This window comes from Anabas testudineus, chromosome 3 (genome assembly GCF_900324465.2).
Source record: "Anabas testudineus chromosome 3, fAnaTes1.2, whole genome shotgun sequence".
NCBI classification, from domain to species: Eukaryota; Metazoa; Chordata; class Actinopteri; order Anabantiformes; family Anabantidae; genus Anabas; species Anabas testudineus.
The window spans coordinates 1,021,975-1,045,232 of record NC_046612.1 but is presented as its reverse complement, the minus strand read 5'-3'; the positions used below and the strand labels follow the sequence as shown (position 1 = coordinate 1,045,232).

Sequence of the window (23,258 nt, the reverse complement as noted above, 5' to 3'; positions counted from 1 at the left end):
TAGTACTTTATACTTCATACTTATACTTTCCTCTCTCCTGTAGATGTGTTTCCTCCTCTCTGTCTCCCTCTCTCTGTTCTCCTCTGCAGGTATCCTCCTCCTTGGAGCTGTACATCTCCAGAGTCAGTTACTGGTCCTACCAACCTGCCCAGTGTTTTTGATGCCTGCTGTTCTTTCCTCTCTCCTCTTTCCACTCATACAAACAGATAAAATTGGAATTGAAAAAATAGCATGAAATAAAAAAAACTTAAACTACACCACTGAGCAAATGTACCTGATTTTCTAACTTTTTATCCTCGTTCTCTCTGCGTGTTTTCTCCTGTGCTGGAAGTCCCAGTTAAATCCAGAGTAGAGTTGAGCCCAAAATCCTGATGTGTACTGTAGGAACACAAACAACACACACAGTCTGTTTGTCTCCGTTGTTTTATGGTTTTGTCTTTAGGAGAAGTTAAAAAAAAAAAGCGCAGCAGTGGCAGCTAACTGCTAATTAGAGGGTGGGACATGTAGTGAGTACAGGAGCCAAAAACAGTCCGTTGCAGATTTCCACACAATTCGATGTCAACCAAAGCAGCATTAAAAAAAACAAACTATTGTTCAGTGCGTTTCACTACCAGAACATCAAATTCACACAAGCACATATGTAACATCACAACATAAAAAGTAGACTATGACCACTTTAGGTACAATATGGGTGCTAGATTTCAATAAGTCAGGAATCAACATTCACAGTCTTCTGAATCAAAAAGCAGGAAACCTCCTGCAAACTCCTGGTAAAGTGGAAAACATGTGCATTAGACAGTGAGATGGAGACACCACAGCAGATGATGCAGGTTTATATCACAAAGCACTAAAACAGCATTATGGATCACTTGGTACATTAACATCGATTTGTCTTGTGAACATGGGAAAATAAATAATTTTGTATTCTTTAATAAATAAATTTCGATTCTTTTTTTTAAGTTTTATTCTTATTAATTCTATAAATAGAGTTATGTAACAACAGATTCGACTAATTTACTTCCCATCATGAAACCACATCTCCAGAAAGGTTGGAACTTTTTAAAATGCTAATGAGAATGTCACAGTGTTTTATTTAACTTTGCATGATGCAAAGATCACTCTGAGACAAAAATAAGGATTAAGGCTTCTATTGGGACATGGAAAACCAACCAAAACCCAATGTACATTCACAGATTTTTGAAAAAAGAGAAAGGTCCTATCCAAGAAGCACCGGAAAGAAGCGAGAGCGATCGAAAGGAGATTGAAGATCATTCGACTGCAGAGCAGATTAATGTGCTCATCTTTTTGTGTTAACAGGAAACATGAGCTAGTTGCTCTTAAAGTACATTTCCTACAAAACCTTTGATCAAGACAAACATGTTATCAATATTTAATTAGTGTTTATTATTACTGGATATTTAAATTTAACAAAATGCTATAAGTTCAAGTCAATATGTGATAGGAGAGAAAAGCGTTAATGATGAAAAAGTGATTTATTCAAACAAAACTTTCAACTGAATTGTTTTATTATTCTAAATTTAAAAAAATATAGGAAACTCTACTAAAGCAGGAAAAAACAGTTTTAACAAAATTTATGTTTATTCAAAAATTATATTTTAGTTCAGAAAATCAATCGTAATGTCTGTGTTTCAATAAACTGCAAGAAATATTATGTATAAATAAACAAGATAAAGAAATTAATTATTTAAAAAGAAAGAATCAAAATTTTTTACATAAATGCTTCTGTGCTGACAAGTAATTCTGCATGAAATGTTGATACTTCTTTTTAAAAACTTAAAAACATTTTTTTAGGTCATAAAGACAATGAAATAAGTTGTTGAGCAATTAAAACGAGAAGCTTGTGAGCTGACAGTAAAACAGGCTGAAGGAGATAAGATAAAGACGACTGATCCCACGCAGAGCAACTGAAATGTCACGAAAGCAAAAGGAAATGCAGCAGATGATCAGTGCAGATAAAAAAGATTTGTCTATATTCAGAATTTTAAGTTAATTACAGTGCATTCACCAGGACGCACATGGAATCATAAAAAGGGATTTGCAATAGTCACAAGGCTGCTGGCAGGTATTAACGGGTCCTGTACATAAAAACAGCCTGAAAAAGATGCTTTATTAGACAGATGAATGTAGAGGGTTGGACCGACGAGATTCCAGGTCAGCTAATCTGATTCATCGGGACTGTGGGGGTGTTGATTGATCAGATTTGATTGACAGTAAATGAACAAAACTCTGTCAACATGTTCTGATTTAAATGTTGCTCAGAAAAAGGTTATATCAGCGTTTACCATCGATTCCTACGCACTTTAAACCAGTAAAAGACAACACAAATTGTGTTTTTCTGTCATTTTTAACCAGTTACATGTTTTAAATGATCGTCTTACTGCACTGATGTATTGTACAGGTGTCTGATCCCAGGTGCAACAAAATAGAGGTTTTACTGTAAGAATAATAATAATATTATTTTATTTATGTAATACTAGAGTTACTACTATGAGTTGTTAGTGTTAGTTACTATGAGTTACTATTTCCTTCTGCTATATTAAGTTACTTTTGTAATTAGATTATCACTTAATTCTGAGCATAACACAGACATAACTGAGACGAGTCATTTATAAGGTGGTGGTGTAGTTAAATAGGCTGTTATCTGTGGTCCGGTACCAACACTGGGAGGTACTGGCAGTTACTAACACACAGTGATTAAATGTTCAGACAAAACAAAAATAATCCACAATTCAATCCACCATGTATAAAAAAAACTTGTCATAGTGGAAAAGGAACTCCTGCTGTACTGTAGCACCTTTAAAAACAGAATCAACTTAAATAGAATAAAAATCGGTCTTAGTCAGTCTGTGACACCTGCTGATTCCATGTTATTAATCCTGACTTCAGATACTAAATAGATAAATGTATATATATATAATATAAAGTGGTATTCTCCCACCTCCAGCCTTAACTGAATGGGAGACAACAGACAATGTCCTCATGTGTTTAAAAAAGCTCAACTTCAGTAGAAAAAGCTGAAAATCTCTCCTGCTCAGCCTGAAGTTCTTTTTTAAACCCCAAAGTTTTGTTGTTTTTTTTACCCCTCAAGATTCTGGACCATTTTATTTTTCCAGTTGACTCCATGGTTTCCTCCTTTGTTAAAGTATGATTTTATGCAGATGACACCTCATACTACATGAAGAGCTGCTAGTTAAGAAGAAAAAACAAACAAAGTTCTGAAGGGTTTCTACTAAAAACTTGTTATTTTTAGCTCCATTGTTTCTTAAGATACATAAATCCTGCTGCATTATTGAATTCACATTTTCCAGTGATTAGTCTGACAGATTTGGGATCTTGAAAACTTTTAGATCTGCACTAAAATTGAAAATAATCTGTAGGTGGGGAACAGAATAGCACGTCAGCTCACAGCCTGCTGTGGTTTCTCTAAATAGTAGTTTCTGTTAGAAGATGTTATCAGTGAAATTGTGCCCTTTTCATTGTACACACTGAACCACAGCCTCTTTACTGTGCAGTGAAAAGAAATTAGATTGACAACAGGAATCTCCCCTGTCGTTCCTCAGTGTGGTTATCAGCGCAGTGATCTCACTGATCACATCTGGGGGTCACAGACCGACATAAAAACACTTGAACCCAGAGCAGTGTCGCACACAGAAGCCGGACAGGACAACATGAAGCTCGACATCTGCACTCTACTGGTGAGCATCTACTTCATCTATTAATAAGAACAGATGTGAGGAAGTAGTTATGAGTTGTTATCTCTGGATTATGGTTAATGTAAAGTGGAAACATCTGTCTGTAGAATATCCAAGTATCCGATCAAATGAAAAAGCTCGTTCCCAGGCCTGAGGGGCCACAAGACGTGTTTTATCTCTTGAATGTCACCAGACAGGCTTTGTATAAAGACGTTAAATTGAGGGACTGTAATTCCCCCTTTACAGCGTGGGTTACATCGTGGTGGTAGTGTAATCTACGCAGAGTTATGAGTTAATATAAGCTTCGGGTTTATCAAAAGATGACAAAAAAACCTTCCTCTTGTCCATCCTGGCTGTGACACAGCCAAATGTAAAGATAAAAATGATGTGTGAAATGAATCGATACATTCGGACGGACAGTGTGCAAAGGCATCAGGCACTCTGTATATTAATAACACGCCCTCTCCCCAGGTATGTTGCAGTGTATTGTGGGTAGACTTCTCCTCCTCGACGGACACGGACCCTCCCCCTCCTCCTCACTGTGACTCCAGGTTGGCGCTCTCCTCGGAGGTCACCTCCTCGTCTGAAGGAAACGGGAACATCCACAGCCGGTCTCTGTCCCCGTGGAGCTGGAGGTCAGTGTGACACTGAGAGCGTTAACAGCTGAACGACTGCACGCAGCACTAATACAAATACAATTAAACCACACATGATGAAACAAACGGACAATTACATGAATTATATTCCACTGTGTTGTAGTCCACTGAAGTGGTTCATTAATGTTTCATTGTGAGAGTTGGAGTCTCATTCTTTTACAGACTGTTCTTACAATTATATGAAGATTTTACATGAAATAACAAAAGGTTTATGTGGAACACATGACTCTTATTTCTCATTAATTGGAGGTTTCATTGTAAAATATTCTAATTGACTTTATTTCTTTAACATATTTTAGTAGCTTGTTTGCACGTGGTCAGGTTCTTATGTGTACACAATAACATACGTGTTATTATATAATTCAATATATTCAATGTATAATTGATTTTGTGAAATATTTCTCACAGCATGAAGTCAATTTGAATCAAAATGAAGAAACAGTTTCAGCCGGGGGTGTAAAATCAGAGAAGAGAATATTTTTAAACTGTAAAACCGTTTGCATCAGATTTCATTTTAATCACTTCTGTCTCCATACGTGTGGGCAGCACTGAGCTCTGACTAATCTCTTGCTGTTTGTTCAGGTCTTCCACAGTGAGGAACCGGATCCCCTCCACCCTGTGGGAGGCCGAGTGCAGCAGCAGCTTCTGCACCAGTCCAAACCCAGGACACAGGGATGGACAGAACCTGAACTCAGTCCCTATCTACCAGAGCATCCTGGTCCTGAACCGGCAGCCGGGGGGGCACTGCTACACCGCATCATACCAGTCTGTGGCTGTGGGCTGTACCTGCGTCTCGGCCAGAGTCAACCAGAGCTGAAAGATTCATGAGAACCGAGCGCAGGGCTGAGACACAGGGGCCGAATAAACATGTTAATATTGAATGTTTGCAGACTGAACGTGTTTCTGATGAGCTGATGCTTTGAAATGTGTTTGGAGTCGGCTCCTGTAGCTGATGAAGCGTGTGAGTTATATGTAAGATGAAAACATGAAAACTGTCTCGTGTATTAAAGGACAGGTTCACAACCTGAGTGAGTATTGAATCTATGTGTTTCACACAGTTTTCATTCATCTTGTTCATTCTGGACTAAAAACTATCATATGTTCTGTGTGGTGACAGATATTTATTTATTGTTCAAATACATTTTATTTCTACATGGGGCTGCTGCTGCAGCGAGTTGTGTTTCAGTGTGTGTGTGTCTGTGTGTGTGTGACAGCAGAGTGTTGAGTCTCAGTCTCATGATGTCTGAAATCCTGCACAGAGAAAAACTCATTCAGACTGAAATCAGCTCCAATTAACTGAACACAAAGACAGACTGTGTGACTTCTGTGTGTGTGTCTGTGTGTGTGTGTGTCTGTGTGTGTGTGTGTCTGTGTGTGTGTGTGTGTGTGTGTCTGTGTGTGTGTGTCTGTGTGTGTGTGTGTCTGTGTGTGTGTGTGTGTCTGTGTGTGTGTGTGTGTGTCTGTGTGTGTGTGTGTGTCTGTGTGTGTGTGTGTGTGTGTGTCTGTGTGTGTGTGTGTGTCTGTGTGTGTGTGTGTGTGTGTGTGTGTGTCTGTGTGTGTGTGTGTCTCTGTGTCTGTGTGTGTGTCTGTGTGTGTGTGTGTGTGTGTGTGTGTGTGTGTGTCTCTGTGTGTGTGTGTGTGTGTCTGTGTGTGTCTCTGTGTGTGTGTGTGTGTGTCTGTGTGTGTGTCTGTGTGTGTGTGTGTGTCTGTGTGTGTGTGTGTGTGTGTGTGTGTGTCTGTGTGTGTGTGTGTGTCTCTGTGTCTGTGTGTGTGTCTGTGTGTGTGTGTCTCTGTGTGTGTGTGTGTGTGTCTGTGTGTGTCTCTGTGTGTGTGTGTGTGTGTGTGTGTGTGTCTGTGTGTGTGTGTGTGTGTGTCTGTGTGTGTCTGTGTGTGTGTCTCTGTGTGTGTGTGTCTGTGTGTGTCTGTGTGTGTCTGTGTGTGTGTCTGTGTGTGTGTCTGTGTGTGTGTGTCTGTGTGTGTGTCTGTGTGTGTCTCTGTGTGTCTCTGTGTGTGTGTGTGTGTGTGTGTCTCTGTGTGTGTGTGTGTGTCTGTGTGTGTGTGTGTGTGTGTGTGTGTGTGTGTGTGTGTGTGTCTCTGTGTGTGTGTGTGAGGACTGAACAGCCAACCCATCATAATAGAAAACGTCTGCTGCAGTTCAACAACTTACGTCCTGAAGTCGACACAGACGAATCTCTCAGGTAGGTTTGTTTCACCTATTGTCTGTCAGATACTGTGACCTCTGACCTTTGACCTTCTTGCTGTACTTTTAGAGTTCTCTTCAATGTTTCTGTAACTCAAACTTCAGTAATATACAGTAGTTTGTGTGAAATACGTCTGTTAGAGTGTTGGTTCAGTTTTTACTGATCAGTTAATCGTGATAACAAACGAGCTGCTGCTGCTTCAAATCCCTGTTTTAATCTTTATTTAAACACACAGGACTCACACACATTCACATGTTGATGTTGTGATTACGTTCTGAGAAAATCAGGTTTTGATGGAAGGATCTAAATACTACAATACCCATGAGCCTTAGCTCTGAAAAGACGTGAATTAGAGCTGCACTAAATTCCTGCTTATTAACCTGTATAAATAAAAAACACCTGTTAAACCACGGCAGTGGAACCAATCACCTGCGTATCAGCCCTGCAAAGCAGTAGCACATCTGGATAAGTCATACACCTGCCTAACACACATGTACAGCATGTAACTGTTTATTAGTCAGTATACTGGTCGAAACTATCTGATGACATATCTGTCTGACTTTCTACAAACACACCTGCTCATCAGCCCCCTCATAATGAAAACCTGTCTTACCCCCATCCACTCATATGACCACCTACAGTCCTGTTAAACCACCTGTCTGCCTGCTTTTCCTTTGCGTGTGCAGCAAAGAACTCTGGATTGTTTCCATCATGCCTCGGGTATCATTCGCCCCTCCCTCGCTGTGCCTCGCCTTTCTCTCTCTGCTGAACCACTACCTCCCGTCCCTCCCCCCCACTGTGCGAGACATAGATGTCCCCTCTCTGCACCGGCAGCAGTTCATCCCATCGGGGTACCGTCCTGTGGGCCTGTCGTGGCGTTGTTGCGTCCTCAGCCTCTTCCAGATTCACAATGAGACTCTGAATGTGTGGAGCCACCTGCTGGCTGCCGTCTGCCTGGTGATGCGGTTCATGGTGTTCACCATCCTGCAGGGAGGGGTACCACACTGCCGTTCTCTACACCTCGTTGACCTCCTGGTGCTTGACTGCCATGTGTCTGATGTCTTAAACCTTTCACCTCCTCAGGGGATCCTAGGTTTTCGGCTGCTGGGTTCTGAAGGTCAGGGGATTTCTGTGGACTTCTCATCACTGCCTCTAGTCCTTTATGTTTTCTCTGCCGTGACATACCTGAGCTGCAGGTGAGTGTAATCCTTCTTAAATACTCAAATATACATTAGTGCTTAAAAGTTTGAATCACTTTAATATTTTATTGTTTTCCAAGGCCTCCCCCTCGTTTTTCTGTCCCTGTTAGAGTCAGTTTGTGCTGCTCTCTGAAGGGAGTAGTTAACAGCATGATAAGACATTTTAAGTTTCCTCTCAAATTGAGTAGCCGTCCTGTCCAAGGACAACAACAGCCTGACGGGTCTCTAATCAAAGTTCTTTCTTTCTGGCTGTTGGTAACTATTGGAACCTGCAAACAAACAACTGCTGATGTTCAGGCACTAAACTAACCTAAAGAACAGACTCACAATTGGTAATAATGATGTTTTTAATGAGTATATTGATTAGGTAGTGTATATTGATCCAAAGACTCGTAATTTAACCCTGTCAATGACACAGAAACCAGTTTCAGTCAAGGCAGGTAGCTTTTCTGTACTTAGAGTAAACTGAACCAGACAGACTTGGACCGATTACTAACAGACACTTATTGACTGAGTGCAGCTTTAACTGACTCCTGCTGCCTGTTGCAGTGCTGCAGCTCACCTCCTGCAGTCCCACTCAGAGCAGGCACATTACTCACTGTTCTTCCTGAACTACATGGGTGTGGGCATCTACCAGTACGGCTGTGCTCTTGCTCTGTGCCTGTACAGCTCGTATGCTGCTTGGACACAAAGCATGCTGGGACAGGTATGTTTATGTGCCTTCTATGCGGCCTCAGTAACTGACATTATGCATTCAGAAGCACTCATCATGTCAGTTTCTGCAGATCTTCCTCCCAGCTGCCGCTGTCCTCGCCTGGTTCTCCTGCGCCACCTGCTGTTTTGCGAAATTTTATTTGTGCCGGCTGTACCCACTCCACAGGCAGCTCTTCCAGGTGGTCCCGCTGGCTGTGACCTACCTGTTGGTCATCAGTCCTGTTGTCCACCGCCTCATCATGTACAGCTGGACAACTAGTTCTGCACCTTTTCTGCACCTCCTGCAGGTGATGATTTGTAGTGTACATGAATTTTAGTTCAAGTTTAGGTTTAAGCTGTGTCTGTGTTAGAGATGAACCTACAGACAGATAAATCTGCAGCTACTCTCAGTTTTATGAAGCTTTATGGTGAGTTTCATCTCATTGTTTTGGGTCCTGACCAACTACACCAACCCCCATACGCCACGAGTGGCCATTAAGTAACTTCCTTCATTTGTCCTGCAGGTGGTGCTGTTTCTCCTGTCAGCCTTCTTCTTCTCTTGCCCCATACCAGAATATTTCTTCCCTGGGCGCTATGACATCTTCGGCCACAGCCACCAGCTCTTCCACATCCTGTTGTCCTTCTGCATGCTCACCCAGCAGGAGGCACTGTTCCAGGACTTTCTGTGGCAGCGGCAGGGGCTGGTTAGAGAGTTTGGAGAGAAGCACCTCCTGATGGCCTGTGTCTCCTTCGCCTGCTTACTGCTTTGCTGTATGATGACGGCGCTCATCATGACGATCAGAGCTCAAGCTCAACTGACTAAAGGGCTTCGATATCAGAGAGACATTTGTAGATAAACATGAGCTTCCAGTGTTGGTCTTTGTGTGTTCATGTGTTTTTAGATGTCTGCTCCTCCCTTTAATGTTCCAGTACTGTCGTTAAGATTTTCATCATATTTGTTCTGTATCTACAGCAATCTGCAATTTTCTATTATTTATACGGTTTCTAAATTCATTTATTTAAAACAGGATATGATGACAGTGTCATGTCATTTGTAAGAAATACACAGTTTCAGTCTGAAGCTAAGAGACAAAGATTTAACTGCAAAGCTTCTGTTGCTGTTAGCTGAAAAGCGATGGTACTTTACGTTACATTAAGTGATTTTATCCTACAAGCCCACTAGTACAAAGTCTGGGTGATTATCAGAATGTGATCTTTGTCATGTCATGCCTTCAGCACGATTCCCATAGGCGCTCACTGATATCAAACTGAGTTTCTCCCCATGTCAGAATGCGTTTGACTTGAATAATCTTAACACGTGTGACAGCACACGATGTCCAGATTCTTATGTAAAAACGGCTGTAAAGTGAAGCTACAAGGTCAAGAGTTGAGTGAGTTTGTTTCTAAGGCATGTGTACTTTACCTTGTTGCATGTATTTTTATGAAGAGACAATAGTAATGAGCTGGGACTAAGGCTTTATGTTAAATAGCCAGTTAACCAGGCACCGGAACAGCTCTCTTTTTTTCATTAATATAAGAAATCAGCTAATGAACTTTAGCTCTTTCGTCTTCTAATTGCAGGAAAAGAAGTAAAATGACAATGTATGATGATGGTTTTCGACTCACAGGGAGCATAACACTGTGATATAATAAACTGTTTGGACCCAGTAATACTAATGTCCGATGGGTGTGTTGTACATATCACTTCATCTCACAAGTGTTCAGCAGCTGGCACTACTCTCACTGTAACACTACAGTGTAAGAAACTGCACTGAAACGATGGGCAGAAAATAACATTACTAAGCGGATGAGTGACATTAAACATGGTTCAGAGGAAGAATGAGGAAATAAGCCAGGTGCAGACCCTCCAGTGTGCCTTAAAAACATCAGCCGACCTTGACAAATTAACAGGCAGTAAAAGTACTAATCCTTAAATGCAGAGTGGTCGATGTTTTTATCTTGTCTCAGTTCTCTGCAGGCCTCACTCCACCAGTCAAGCAGAAAGTTTCAGTTATAGTGTTTGGGTGGAGTCGCTGATAAAGTTCCAGTTTCAGTTTGGTTTGGGCTTTAAGAAGCTTATCAGTCCCAGCTGCTTGTGGTCAGACGAACTGTCAAATATGTTTTTTATTATTACAGGAGAATATCACAACAAATCTACCTGAAATGACAAGAGTTACATGCTGCTTGGTAAACACTTGTAAACTGCAAAATTCACCTTTTGAAGCACAACCAATAACAGAAAAACTGTTTTCTGCAAATTCCATCCACACGAGACTCTGACAGAACAACCAGCGTTCAGCGAAATGAAAGTCACAGAAGAGGTTCATCCTCTGAACAGGAATGGAGGAGAAGTACTCTGTCAATTAAACAAACTTATGTTTCTGGGTCAGTTCATGAAAGTTAATGCAGTTAAACGTCATTTAGCGTTTAAGCTGAACAATAAAACAGAAAAGACACAAACACTACAACACTGTGAGCTTCATTCATTCCATTTAGTCATTTATCAGATGCTTTTATCCACTTACAAGTGAGTACAAGTCACAGGCGGGGTAAACGTGAGGAGGTCTGACCTAACGACCCCTACTGGAGGTAGGATTCGAACCCCGGTCTCCTTCATGGACGGCACTGCAGGCTTACCTCTTTACTGTCCACTCAGTTGCTGTCTACAAACCTTACAAACGTTGGCTTGTGTTGTGTTTCTCTACATTACACAGTAACCTGCAGCTACAGCTCAACGTTCATGCTACTTCTGCCCTTTGCTGTTATTTTACTCTAGAGAGGACGAGAGGACGGTGTGTCTCCTGTGTCCTCAGTGGTCTATCAGTCGGGTTCGTGTGTGTGTCTTTAAGCAGCTCAACCTGCAGAGCGGCTCAGTGTTTGTTCAGTCTGTCAATGTATAAACCTGCAGCAGGAACAACTCCTCACAGATCTGAACCTGAACTCACAGCTGACAGCTCACAGGTACGCTTCACTCTGTTTATTTCTACTTTAACTACTTCACAATTACTTGGATGAAAACACTGGATATTAGTAGTTCTATATAATATGTACATTTCTTACTTTCCTTCCTTTCCTCTAATGACTCTAATGTGTCCTGATCTTAGTCCTGAAGGAATTTAACCACCATAAATATCAAACTATATTGGAGAGTAATAAAACCATGTGAAACTAGTTCCTGACCTTTTCCAGGCCGATTGTTTTAATCTAAATATCACACGTAGCACAGACACACAACACAACTTTAACAGTGTGTGTACTTCTCATACTTTACCTGGTTAAACAATAACATATTTTACAAATCAAAAGCCTAAATGTCAAAGCTGAACATGAACTTTTTCAAATATAGTGAAAAATATCTTAAGATCTTTTTCTAATGTTTGTCCTGTGAAGTGTGAAACAGTATCTTTATAACCGTGTTTCACATGTGATGGTTTCACATGGAGGTGGAGGTTGTTTTCACACTTTCTGTGTCTTCAGTGAACCTGCAGAATAATAATTTGACAGGAACACAACAAGCCTTAGTGTTCACTCCTCAAGAATCCTCTGATCTGTAATCAGAGGAGTAAACTGACAACAAACAGGGTCTTTGGTCGTGTGAAGGGGTTGAAATAAATTATCCACATATTTGTTAGAGTTGGAGGCTTCATCACAAGGGCTGTTGAAGTCTGTCCTGAGGGTGGAGCTTCATATATCTGCTTTCTCTGAAATATTAACAAGCATCTTAAGAATCCTCATCACAAATGTGCATTTTGTCCCAAGTCTGACTAGTTTATATCTGTGAGGGTTGTGTTAATATTTGTTACCTTCCTAATTCATCTGCCAGCACCTTCAGATGAACATGTTCTCATTTGTTCAATTCATATATAACAGAAAACCATTTAGAACATTTTTATGTTTTGATCATATAGATCATGTTCCAGGACAGATTAGCTGTGGATTTGTGGACACTCAATCTAATGTTTAACAAAACTCACATCACAGGGTGTTTTGGAAATGGTCCACACAGAGTGCAGACACAGACAGACAGATCTATCCGACAGATTGATGCAGAGAAATAACTTAAAATAAAGTGTTACAGGCTTAGACGAGAGAGTCCAGACAAGCACATAGACAGGAGCCAAAGACAAGGATCAAGAGTGACAACATAGAGGTAAATTAGAGAAATGAAAAACAGGTGAGGCGTCTTCAGGAGTAAGAGCTGGAGGGTTAGAGAATGAACAGGTGTGTAGGAAGGTCAGGGGTCAAGCCAAGTTGTTATTTTCTTTATTTGTAATGGTTATTAACCAGGTAGATCCAGCTGAGGTTACAACCTCTTTTTAAAAGGGAGACCTGAGCAAGATGAGCTAAAAGTTTCAGATAATCAATAATCAAAACAACACGAAGTACACGAACACACAACAGTATAGCTGTGTTCTTCTAGTTGTAAATGTCATCCTGGTAGAAAACAGGCGTAGACCTCCTGGTTACTGTTGTTAATGATCAGGGAAACTGAGGCTTCTTTACATGTTGCAGTCATTAAATGTCAGTATAAACCACTAGTGTGCAAATGCAGTTTGTCTTTGGCTCAGTGGTGTTTGTTCTTCTGTCAGGAATATTCAGACTGAGACTTCCCCTGTTTACTGTTGTACTGCAGCTCGTCCTCCACCTCGCTGCTCTTCACGCTGCATTTGCATGTTGACAGAAAGTGAAGCCAAACTGCTCGTGGCACAGTTTCATGGTCTGAAGTTTGTGTCCGGCTGTGGGGGAAGCTAACATCAGGTCAGCTGACGATACTGTTGGTGATTGGAGACGATCTCACATCTGTTGGTTCGTCAGAATTTCAGTCCCACTTCAGCAGTTTTTGAGCAGCAAAAGCTTCACATTATAGTTCTTCAACAGTTCTAAGAGACTGGTCTGAGTGGACCGGACTCTTTTATCCAAAGCAACAAACAAGTGAGGTTCAAAGCATCAACAACTCTAACTCAGGGAGAAGATATGTGAATGGAAAGAGGTGAGATAAAGGCGTTCTGGGGCTCATTCCACCATTGTGGGACCACAAGGATTTAACCTGTGTACCTGAGTCGGCCCTTCAGAATAACTTAACTTACCTGTAACACTGTTATACCAGTGACCAAACAGCTGGAGGCAGTAGCAGCATCTCACTCAGTCAAGGCAGCTTGACGTCAGTGTCTGATTTAATCTTTTCCTGCTTGTTCTGTGATGATGACAAAACTCTAAACGTTCTCTGAAAGCTGGGTTTTCCAATTGCTGTAAATAATAATTTATAATCATTCTTTTCTTCCACTGAGGTTTCAGTCCACTCGTGTTGCTGTAACAGGCTGTGGTATGTACACACACATTTTACTGTGTGTACATTTCTCTCAGTTTATTTCTTTCTTGCTGGTTTATTGTGCATAAAACCAGCAAGATAAAAGTTTCACCCAACCCAGATTCCAAACAAATTAATAATTTACCTAAACTTTGTTCATGTTTGAGAAACGCCATCAGTAAATTTAAATGATCCCACATTCCTGTGACACATCCAGTCAAAGTGATCCATCATCCAGAGGTCGACTTTCAAATGACTCCTCACCTCTCAACAGTTTCTGTCTCTCTCTCAGTGATCATGGCTGCCGTCGGAGCAGAGGTCACCAGCTCGTGGTTCCTTTCATCAGGAGTCGTCAGCTTCTTCATCCTCCTCCTCCTCCTCTCCATCTTCCTCACGTCTCTCTGCAGCGACTGCGGCAGGTCGGTGGTTCCACCTCAATCTGTATACGTGGAGCAGAGTGTTGTTTAAACTGAGTTGTTTTGTCTGTGGTTGTTTTCTAGACGTTCATTTGAGCTGCAAGATTCAAAGGTGGAGAAAAATCCTTCAGCTCTTATCAAAGTGGTAACAGACGTCTGTCCTTCTTCTGTTAATCTAACATTTAAATGAGATGATGGAGAAAATGTTTGACCTCGTGTTTGTTGACAGGTGAAGCTGGAAGAAGCTATGATGGCCAGAGAGAATCCGATGATCGACGAGATCCAAAAAGATGAAAAAGGTGAGAGAAGAGCAGCACACTTCACCAGGAAGAGAAAAACAATGAGTAGGTCTACGTTTTTAGATCAGTGACCTTCACTATGAACCCAATGAGTTCTGTCAGTGTTATATTATAGTCTTGTTAAATCAATCTAAAATCAGTAACTCATACTGAAAACACGTTGAAACATTGAAAACACAATCAAAGACTAATTAAAGATCAAAAATTGTGCTGTGTTTTGTGTTTTTTTTGTCCACCTGTGACATTTGGTTTACTTTAGTTTAGTTTAGTTTATCTTAGATAGTTTAGTTTAGTTTAGTTTAGTTTAGTTTTAGTTTGGGTTAGTTTAGTTTAGTTTTAGTTTAGTTTTAGTTTATCTTAGTTTAGTTTAGTTTAGTTTATCTTAGTTTAGTTTAGTTTAGTTTAGTTAAGGTTATTTTAGTTTAGTTTTTAGTTTAGTTTAGTTTAGTTTAGTTTTTAGTTTAGTTTAGTTTAGTTTAGTTTAGTTTAGTTTAGTTTAGTTTAGTTTAGTTAAGGTTAGTTTAGTTTAGTTTTAGTTTGGGTTAGTTTAGTTTAGTTTTAGTTTAGTTAGGGTGAGTTTAGTTTAGTTTAGTTTATCTTAGTTTAGTTAAGTTAAGTTAAGTTAAGTTAAGTTAAGTCCAACAGTAAATATTTCCCATATTATCTGGTGTTACATGTTCTGACTCTTGCTGTGAGCTGAGGACAGGGAGTCTGATCAGAGCTGAGAGTAGGATGAACGCAGCCAGATACAAAGAATCTCTAAAAGAAAACCTGAGACCGTGGTGATGGTTCACCTTTCAGCATGATTATGACCTAAAGCAAACGAGGAACACCTTAAATGTTAAATGAACAAATGAAAAAGAAACCGAGGAAAGTTCAGTGTCTCAGGATTCCTTTTACAGATTTGACATTTTCTCTCTTACTGTTTTACTGTGTTCAGAGATTCATTGTGAAGATGAAAACCACGTCCAGGTCACTACATGGAAAAGCCACCTGGGGGCGCCACAGAACAACCAAGGTCAGCAAACAATGAAACAGCAGAGAATGAGCAGCTTCACACTCTTAGAACATGAACCTTCAGAAAATAGGACAGAAGAAGAGATTGATGTCTTTTAGTTCTGGTGCTTCAGTGTGGACAGAGTCTCTAGTAACTCAGCATGGACACACTCTTAGTGTGTGTTTAAAATATTAGCTTCATACCTGAAGTGTGTGGGTGGGAGAACATGGGGGTGGGGACAACATTAATAATAAAATAATCAATAATCTCTGTTTCTCTTGGAGTGACATTCTCAAGGTAAACGGCAGAACTTCACATTACACATGATGTAATGTAATCTGGGAATGCCCGGATGTATGTATGTGACTGGCCAACGCACGTATGAGAAGTTGCACCAGCAGCTCCCTGTGGTGCCAGTCTCACGTTGAAATGAATGGTAGCGACTGAGGTTTTTCCTACAGGCTGAAAAGTCTAAGTGAGTCAGTCTGGTCCCTGAGGCTCAGGCTAAAAAGTGTAAATAAACTGCCAAGCAGATGTTTTTGGGAAGATTTAGGGCAGGGTTTAAAGTTAAAGTAAAGCTGGGTCTAGGTTTGACTAAGTCTCCAGAAATGAATGTATGTAATTGTAAAGTTCTGTGAAGTGATGGTGTGACACAGATCAGAACAAGAGACACGTGAAACGTTTGTGTTATATATCCAGAGTACAATCTGTGTGTGTGTGTGTGTGTGTGTGTGTGTGCAGAGTTGAACACCGAGGAGGGAAACTCAGTCCAGTTTCCTCCATGGAGGAGCCACCTGACAGGAGCACACAGCCCAGGTAATTAATAAGTAAAGATAAGAACTAGAAACTAAGAACTATATCCCCAATAAACTGTGTGTGATGCTGAGGTGACAGGTCGTGTGTCTTTCAATACACTTAGTATTTAGTTACTGCATTTCCTGGTTTACAGGCCAGTTTGCTGCTTTTCTGTTTCCTTTAAGAGGTCAGAGCTGCTTTCAGCTTATTTTCTGACACTTTATAGGCAACGTGAGACAAAAACACCCAATAGGTACAAATAAACACTATAAAGAGACAAAACTGGACAAAGAGACACAGAACCACTACAGAGACATTCACAGTGTGACAGACCTCACTTATATGTGGGTGTGGGGCATAGGGGGCCTGTCCTCTCACCATCTACTGTTATTTTTCCTCATTAGTTTATATTTAATGTGGTTTATTTCAGCCATGTTAAACTCGTCTTCTTTATACCTGTCTTTCTGTGTGCAGATGTGAACAGCTCCACTGCTCCAGACTCCGACCACATCTACCACACCATCGGAGGAGGCGAGACGGGTGGTGGGGATGCTGACACGTCACCACCAGCGACCAATCACGAGCCTCGCTCTGTAACAGTGGCTTCAGTTTATGCTCAGGTCAGCAAGAAGGTGACACAGACCACACCCACTACTACTGTCAATACACCTGAGCAGGTACAGGAGGAGGAGGAAGAGGAGGAGTCTTCACCTCCACTGCCTGGCAGGACGACAGAAATGGAGGGATGATGATGATGAAAGATTAAAGGAAAGAGAAAAAAGAGAGAATGGGCAAGAAATGAAAGAGTAGACTAATGGATAAAGACAGAGGATGAAGGATAAAGGATGAAACAAATAAAACAGGACAAAGGACAACAGAAAGATAAAAACAGAATGAATACATGAAGGAAGCTGGAGGAAGGACAAATAATGAAGAGAACGCTGGGTGTCACAGGATGAAGGAGAAGAAATGTGTTGGAAATAAACAGAGAAATCTTTCAGGACATGTTCTGACTTTTGGTCCAAAAACTGTGGATCCTACATTTCCCATAATGCAACTGGATGTTGTTGTGTTAAACTGATGGAATGCCCCTTTAAAGAAGCACAGGGACCAAAATGTTTTTATAACATATTATTATCATACTGTGATCCTTTTCAAATCACAGATCAATATTCCGATTGATTAACAACCACTGGTTTTATTGCTTTTTCATTCATATTTTAATCTGTTTGCAGACGTGAAACTTTCCGCAGACATTCGAAAGATCAAACACTGATACTTTTTACTTCTTCAATACTTAAATAAGTTATTTTCTGTTTCCACCTCCTAAAAGTGGGGGTTTGTCATTTTTCATTGTCAGTGATAAACTGAATATCTTCATGGTTTAAGCTGGAAACTCTATACTGAGCAGAAAAAATGTGTTAAAGATGGAAACAATTGTTGTATATTCTGTTTGTGCGGATGCAGTTGATGGAAACTACTGTGAACTTCCTTCATGACAGAAGCTGAATCACTGAAGTTAAATATAAACGAACTCTCTTTCTGATCTCTTTGATATTTGGTTCAAGAAAAGGTTACGTGACAAAAACCAAACTACCAAAACCACAGAGTCTCCTCAGTGAACTCTTAACATCTGTGTATTAGGTTTTACTGAGAATGTGAAGGTAACATTATTGAAATGATCCGGGTTCATCCTCTGGGATCAGGAATATGTCTAATTTCTAATTTTGGACGTTTGATCAGTAGCTGTAGTTTCTGTAGGTTTGTTTGCAGAAGTAGAAACAATAGAGTCAAAGTTATCTATCATGACACTGACTTTTTATTTCAGGCCTGTGTGACCGATGATGAGGTCAAGTAACTTATTAGGAGATTTATCACAACAGCAGCTGCTCTCATTTTTGATTTCTTGTTTTATAAATGTTTTGCCTAAAGCTGCAGGAACTGAAGCCCTTTCACTATTTGTTGCTCAGAGCGAATCTGGTTCTCCGGCAGCTGTACCTGTCAAACGTCAGGAAAAACCGGTGTGACTGTTTTTTCAGGAACTATTTCCATATTATTTCTGCGGAGAACATACGTTTGAAGAATAATTTCACAGCCTTTCAGTTTAGAGTTCAGGAAAATAAGAGTCGATGGAAACTCTCTAGACTAATGTGAACTCCCTTCATGACAGAAGCTGAATCACTAAAGTTAAATATAAATGAACTCTTTCTGACCTCTTTGATATTTGGTTCAAGAAAAGGTTACGTGACAAAAATGTTGCAGACTTAAGAGAATCTGCAGAATTTTATCAGTGTCAGCGTCCTGAACATTGGTTAATAGAGGGATTTGAAAAGGTCCTGGATGTACTGAAGAAGATTCTTCATGAAAAACATGAACAGACTAAATGTAGACTCATGTACATTCTGTTATGAACAGCAGTGTATTCTCCAGTCTTATTACTCTATAAATAATGTACAGTCCCCTCCAAAGGTACTGAACACTGAAAACTTCTGAACCACAGATAACATCTCAGTCAGTCCTCTACATATATCAGATCACTTCTTCATTCAACTAGTAGTTTTCTTCCTTGGAGGCCTGTCCTACTCAGCAACACCACTGACACCAGGAAGCTTCTCTCCACTGAAGTCATGCCTCTACCACCTCCCCCCTCCACCTCTCTCTCACTGCAGATGACTTTGCTCCCACAAAAACATACTACCAACCTCATCTAACAGCACATCTCTTGTCTAGTTTGCTACTCTGACTGAGGACGATGCATCCACTCTCCACCTCTCAAACCATCCTACAACCTGTTCTCTTGACCCTATCCCTTCCACTCTCCTTCAAACAACTGCATCATGACTAAGCTCAGTCAATACACAAATCATTAACACATCTCTCAAAACTGGCAACTTTCCCCACCTCATTTAAACAGGCCCAGATCATCTAACTCCTTAAAAAGTGAACTCTTAACCCATCCTGTTAATTACAGACCTGTCTCTCTCCTTCGATTCCTGGCCAAGACCTTTGAACGAGTAGTCTTTAATCAACTGACTAACTTCCTTTCTAGGAACGACCTCCTAAATGTCAACCAGTCTGGCTTCAAGAGTGGTCACTCCACAGAACTCCTGCACTCCTGAGGGTCATGGAATCCCTGCTGGCTGCAAAAGCTGCAGCTGACTCTTCTGTCTTAATTCTGCTTGACCTATCTGCAGCCTTCGACACAGTCAACCACCAGATCCTCCTTTCTACACTTTCGGATTTGGGCATCACTGGGACACCTCTGGCCTGGCTTAAGTCCTACTCGTCTGGATGTACCTTCAAGGTATCTTGGCAGGGCAGGTTTCTAACTCTCACTGCCTCTTCACTGGTGTGCCGCAGGGCTCAGTTCTTGGTCCTCTACTCTTTTCCATATATACCGCATCCCTTAGTTCCATCATCCAGTCACATGGTTTTTCCTATCATTGCTATGCTATTGACACACTGCTCTTCCCGTCATTTCCAACGAATGTTACCAGCTGCTCCATCAAACCTCCAGATGATCCAAAATGCAGCAGCATGTCTAATTTGTGTTCAGTAAAAAGGACACGTTACACCACTTTGCAGATCTCTGCACTGGCTTCATGTAGCTGCTGCATCAGGTTCAAAGTCCTGACCCTTACCTACAGAGTGGTCACTCAACAGCACCAGCTTATCTGAACTCCCTCATCCTGGTCTACAATCCCTCCTGCTCACTGCACTCACCTCAAAAGATCCCAGGCAAAAATTTTCAGCTCTGTGGTTCCACAATCAGGTGGAACGACCTACCCACCTATGCACACTCAGCTGCCTCACTCTCATTAATGTAAATGTAAATGTGTACTGAGCAACAGGTCAGCAAAGAGGTGACAGAAACATCAGCAGGCTGGCTAGTGTAGTGGTAAGATCACCACCTTCCATGTGGGAGACTGGGGTTTGAATCCCAGTCTGCTTCCAGCAGTAGGTTTAGTAGGGTTCCTTAGGCAGGACCTGCCTTCCCTTGTAAGCCACTTTGGATATAAGCGTCTGCCAAATGACTAAATGTAAATCAACAACAACCTCCACAGAACAGGACAAGACTTCATGAACAGAGACAAAGATTCCAAACCTCTGATCAGCAGAAAGAATCAGAAAGATAGGCTGGAGATTTCAGAAAAGTTCAGAGATGAGCTACAAAAGTTCTGGAAACCAAGATAAAACTCTAGCAGAGTGAAGGAAGGACCGAGAACCAGGACCTAACCCAACAGAACATGGATTTCACCTGGGGAAGAGGGACTTAAAGGGAGAATCCCCCCAAAACAAACAACTGAAGGAGGCTACATGAAAAGTCTGTCAGGTGTTGCAGGAAGGACTCCATGGTCAGAGATCAGACAGGACAGAACTGAGCAAACAATGTTTATTTATAAGTGACAGAACACAGTAAATCAATGAAACAGAGACCAGGTGGGAGGAGATGAGGTAGGTATGGTGGTCTGGTTGGAAACCGGAAGTAATGTCAAATCCAAGATGGCCGACTGACAGAGAGCACATCGACAGAGACACCAGAGTCACACAAACACAACGAGAATGTAGTCCAACCAATATCCTCAGAGCTAGCTCAGAGGTCGAGGGTAAGCTAGGTCATACACAGGCAGGCAGTTCAAAGCTAAATCCGACAGGCAACTCCACAACAGGAGACAATCCAGGTCGACACACAAAAGCAGTCCAAACAGTCAGAGCAGGACTGGGGACAACAAGGGAGCGAAACAGAACAGAGGGAGAACTCACTGAACCAGAGGGGAAGCAGGGTCAGGTCAGGCTGGTCCAATGAGGGGGAATCCAGGGTAGACAGGGTACAGGGGTACAGGTCCAGATACAGGTCTGGTACTGTGAGCAGGGGGAAAGACAGGGAATAAACAGAACTCACAGTACCAGGGGGTCAGGCAAGAGACGGGGTCCAGAACAGGCAAAGTCCAAAAAATCCAAATAACTTAATCCACAGGAACCACTGGATAGTGTCCAAGTGTCACGAACAGACTATCAGGTGAGCAGGCCGGTATTTATACTGTGGGGGAAAACCAGGTGTGACCAATCAGGTGAGTGCATGTGACTAGAACAGGAAAGGCAAACAGGAAACCGCCAAAATAAAAGCACGGCAGGAAGCACCAGCAGCAACGAGGCTGGAACCATGACAAAGTCTGGAAAAGAAAATCAAAAGAAGAAAGCAACAGTTTGGTGTCAGTGAGTCACAGGATTGATGCAGTTACTGCAAACAACAGATTAGAAACCAAATATAATGTTTTATTGGCTTTTATTGGTTTCTACTTATTGTAACCCAGCTGCTCGGTTTAATTTTCTTTTTCCTTTGATGTCTTTAATTGACACCAGCCATTTCTAATCAGTGTCATTAGTTCCACCTGCACTGCTCACACTGGGCAGGTACCAGTTCCCGTCACTCTGAAGGACGTGTCCATGCAGTAATACCATGTAAGAGCGAGCTTTCAGGGAGTGGAAGCCCTTTGACTTTTTATTTAATACAAGACTTTTTCTGTCAGCGTGTTAATACGTGTTCCTTAAAAGCTCAGCAGTCTCCTGCAACAAAGCTGTTGCCTGGAACTAAAAAATAAAATCACAGATGATCACATCTTTAAAAATGAATGTTTGTTTTCTCAGTAAATGCCAACCACCATTAAAGCTCTGTGGATGTAAAAGCTGATAAAACTCAGGAACATCACACAGAGTTATACTGCACATAACACACACTGCTAGAGAAATTACATGTTGAGCTGCAGTGTTGAGGAATGTGTGGTTCAGTGAGTCAGTAAATTCAGATGTCGTGTCATGTCTCAGTGACGTCTGAATCTAACTGTGTGTGTGTGTGTTTGTGTATGTGTGTAACATCCTGCTGTGATTAACTGTTCAGCTGACGGGTTTGGTGGATGTCACGTTCAGCACGACTTCAACCAGCTGAATATTTACTAAGTGTTGATTCTGAGACGACAGCAGCTCAGACACTCACTCAAATGTCTACTTCATCCCAAAGCTGTGGGCTGGGACTGAGCGCAGAGCTCTGTGCAAACCAGTTCTCCCCATATTAACTGGGAAAACTGATTCTTTGTTCATCATACCCTAACTGGTGTAGGTGCACGTCTAAACATCACACAACATTTTCTCTAACTGCTTTTCCAGGCTGTGCTGAATGAAGAAAAAACTCACTCTTTATTGATCAATCGAATGATTAATTTTTCAATAAATCTGTTGGTTATTTATTGAATAAAATAATAACTAAACAATAAATTAACTAAAACCATAACTTCTGTGTGGATAGCAGCTGCATTTGTCTTTTATTGTAATGTGAAATCTATGAATGAAAACTGTCTAAGATACTATTCATCACCAGAGATTAGATTTATGTATTATTATGTCACTGTAGGTAGTTGTACTACTCAAGTATTTACAATTATTTCTACTTTACCTTTGTACTTTTTAATGCACTACACTTATCAGTTACTGGATTTATTCACATGCTCAACTTGTAAAATGCTGCATGATTATAAATTAAAGACCCTGCACAGTCCCACAGTTATGTGACTGATTAAACTGCTTCAGAGAAAGTTGAAATCTGACCTGAAATAACACAGAATTGTCCCTGAAGTTGCACAGTGAACTGTAAAAACGAATTTTATTTGTTATCACTGACAGGTACAACTTGTCAGACCTTAAAAACTGACTGAATGACTGAAGGTGTGTGCACAAAATATTTTGTCAGCAGGTAGAAGCATGAAAAGGAGATGATGCTTTGCTGATGATTTCAACATTTCATGGGAAATTCACGTCCTGCTGACTAGTGACTGATGGATGCAAGTTTGGAAAGAAGTTTCAGCAATCGGAAATATCTGAGTCAGTGAGAGTTCAGATGCTGTGTCATGAGTCGGTGACGTCTGAATGGAGCTGTGTGGATGTCACGTTTACCACAACTTGAACCAGCTGAATATTTACTGCGCT

At 41.1% G+C, this 23,258-nt stretch overlaps 3 protein-coding genes across 3 annotated transcripts; all 3 read left to right on the top strand.

Moving 5' to 3' along the window:
• The first annotated feature begins 3,662 nt into the window (after window positions 1-3,662).
• Window positions 3,663-5,392, top strand: il17a/f2 (interleukin 17a/f2). The gene is made up of 3 exons (XM_026378759.1): window positions 3,663-3,716; window positions 4,185-4,348; window positions 4,952-5,392. Exons 1-3 carry the CDS (start codon window positions 3,690-3,692, stop codon window positions 5,184-5,186), a joined length of 426 nt encoding a protein of 141 aa, XP_026234544.1. The 5' UTR covers window positions 3,663-3,689; the 3' UTR covers window positions 5,187-5,392.
• A 1,888-nt stretch (window positions 5,393-7,280) lies between these two features.
• On the top strand, window positions 7,281-9,966 carry LOC113174530 (membrane progestin receptor beta-like). Its single transcript, XM_026378591.1, has 5 exons — window positions 7,281-7,566; window positions 7,654-7,766; window positions 8,319-8,475; window positions 8,555-8,770; window positions 8,987-9,966. Exons 1-5 carry the CDS (start codon window positions 7,282-7,284, stop codon window positions 9,317-9,319), a joined length of 1,104 nt encoding a protein of 367 aa, XP_026234376.1. The 5' UTR covers window position 7,281; the 3' UTR covers window positions 9,320-9,966.
• Window positions 9,967-13,310: 3,344 nt separating this feature from the next.
• si:ch73-204p21.2 lies at window positions 13,311-17,823 on the top strand. Its single transcript, XM_026379087.1, has 8 exons — window positions 13,311-13,452; window positions 13,751-13,785; window positions 14,063-14,189; window positions 14,271-14,331; window positions 14,416-14,530; window positions 15,426-15,503; window positions 16,224-16,298; window positions 16,752-17,823. The coding sequence occupies exons 3-8, from the start codon at window positions 14,068-14,070 to the stop codon at window positions 17,024-17,026; spliced, it is 726 nt and encodes a 241-aa protein (XP_026234872.1). The 5' UTR covers window positions 13,311-13,452; window positions 13,751-13,785; window positions 14,063-14,067; the 3' UTR covers window positions 17,027-17,823.
• The last annotated feature ends 5,435 nt before the right edge of the window (window positions 17,824-23,258 follow it).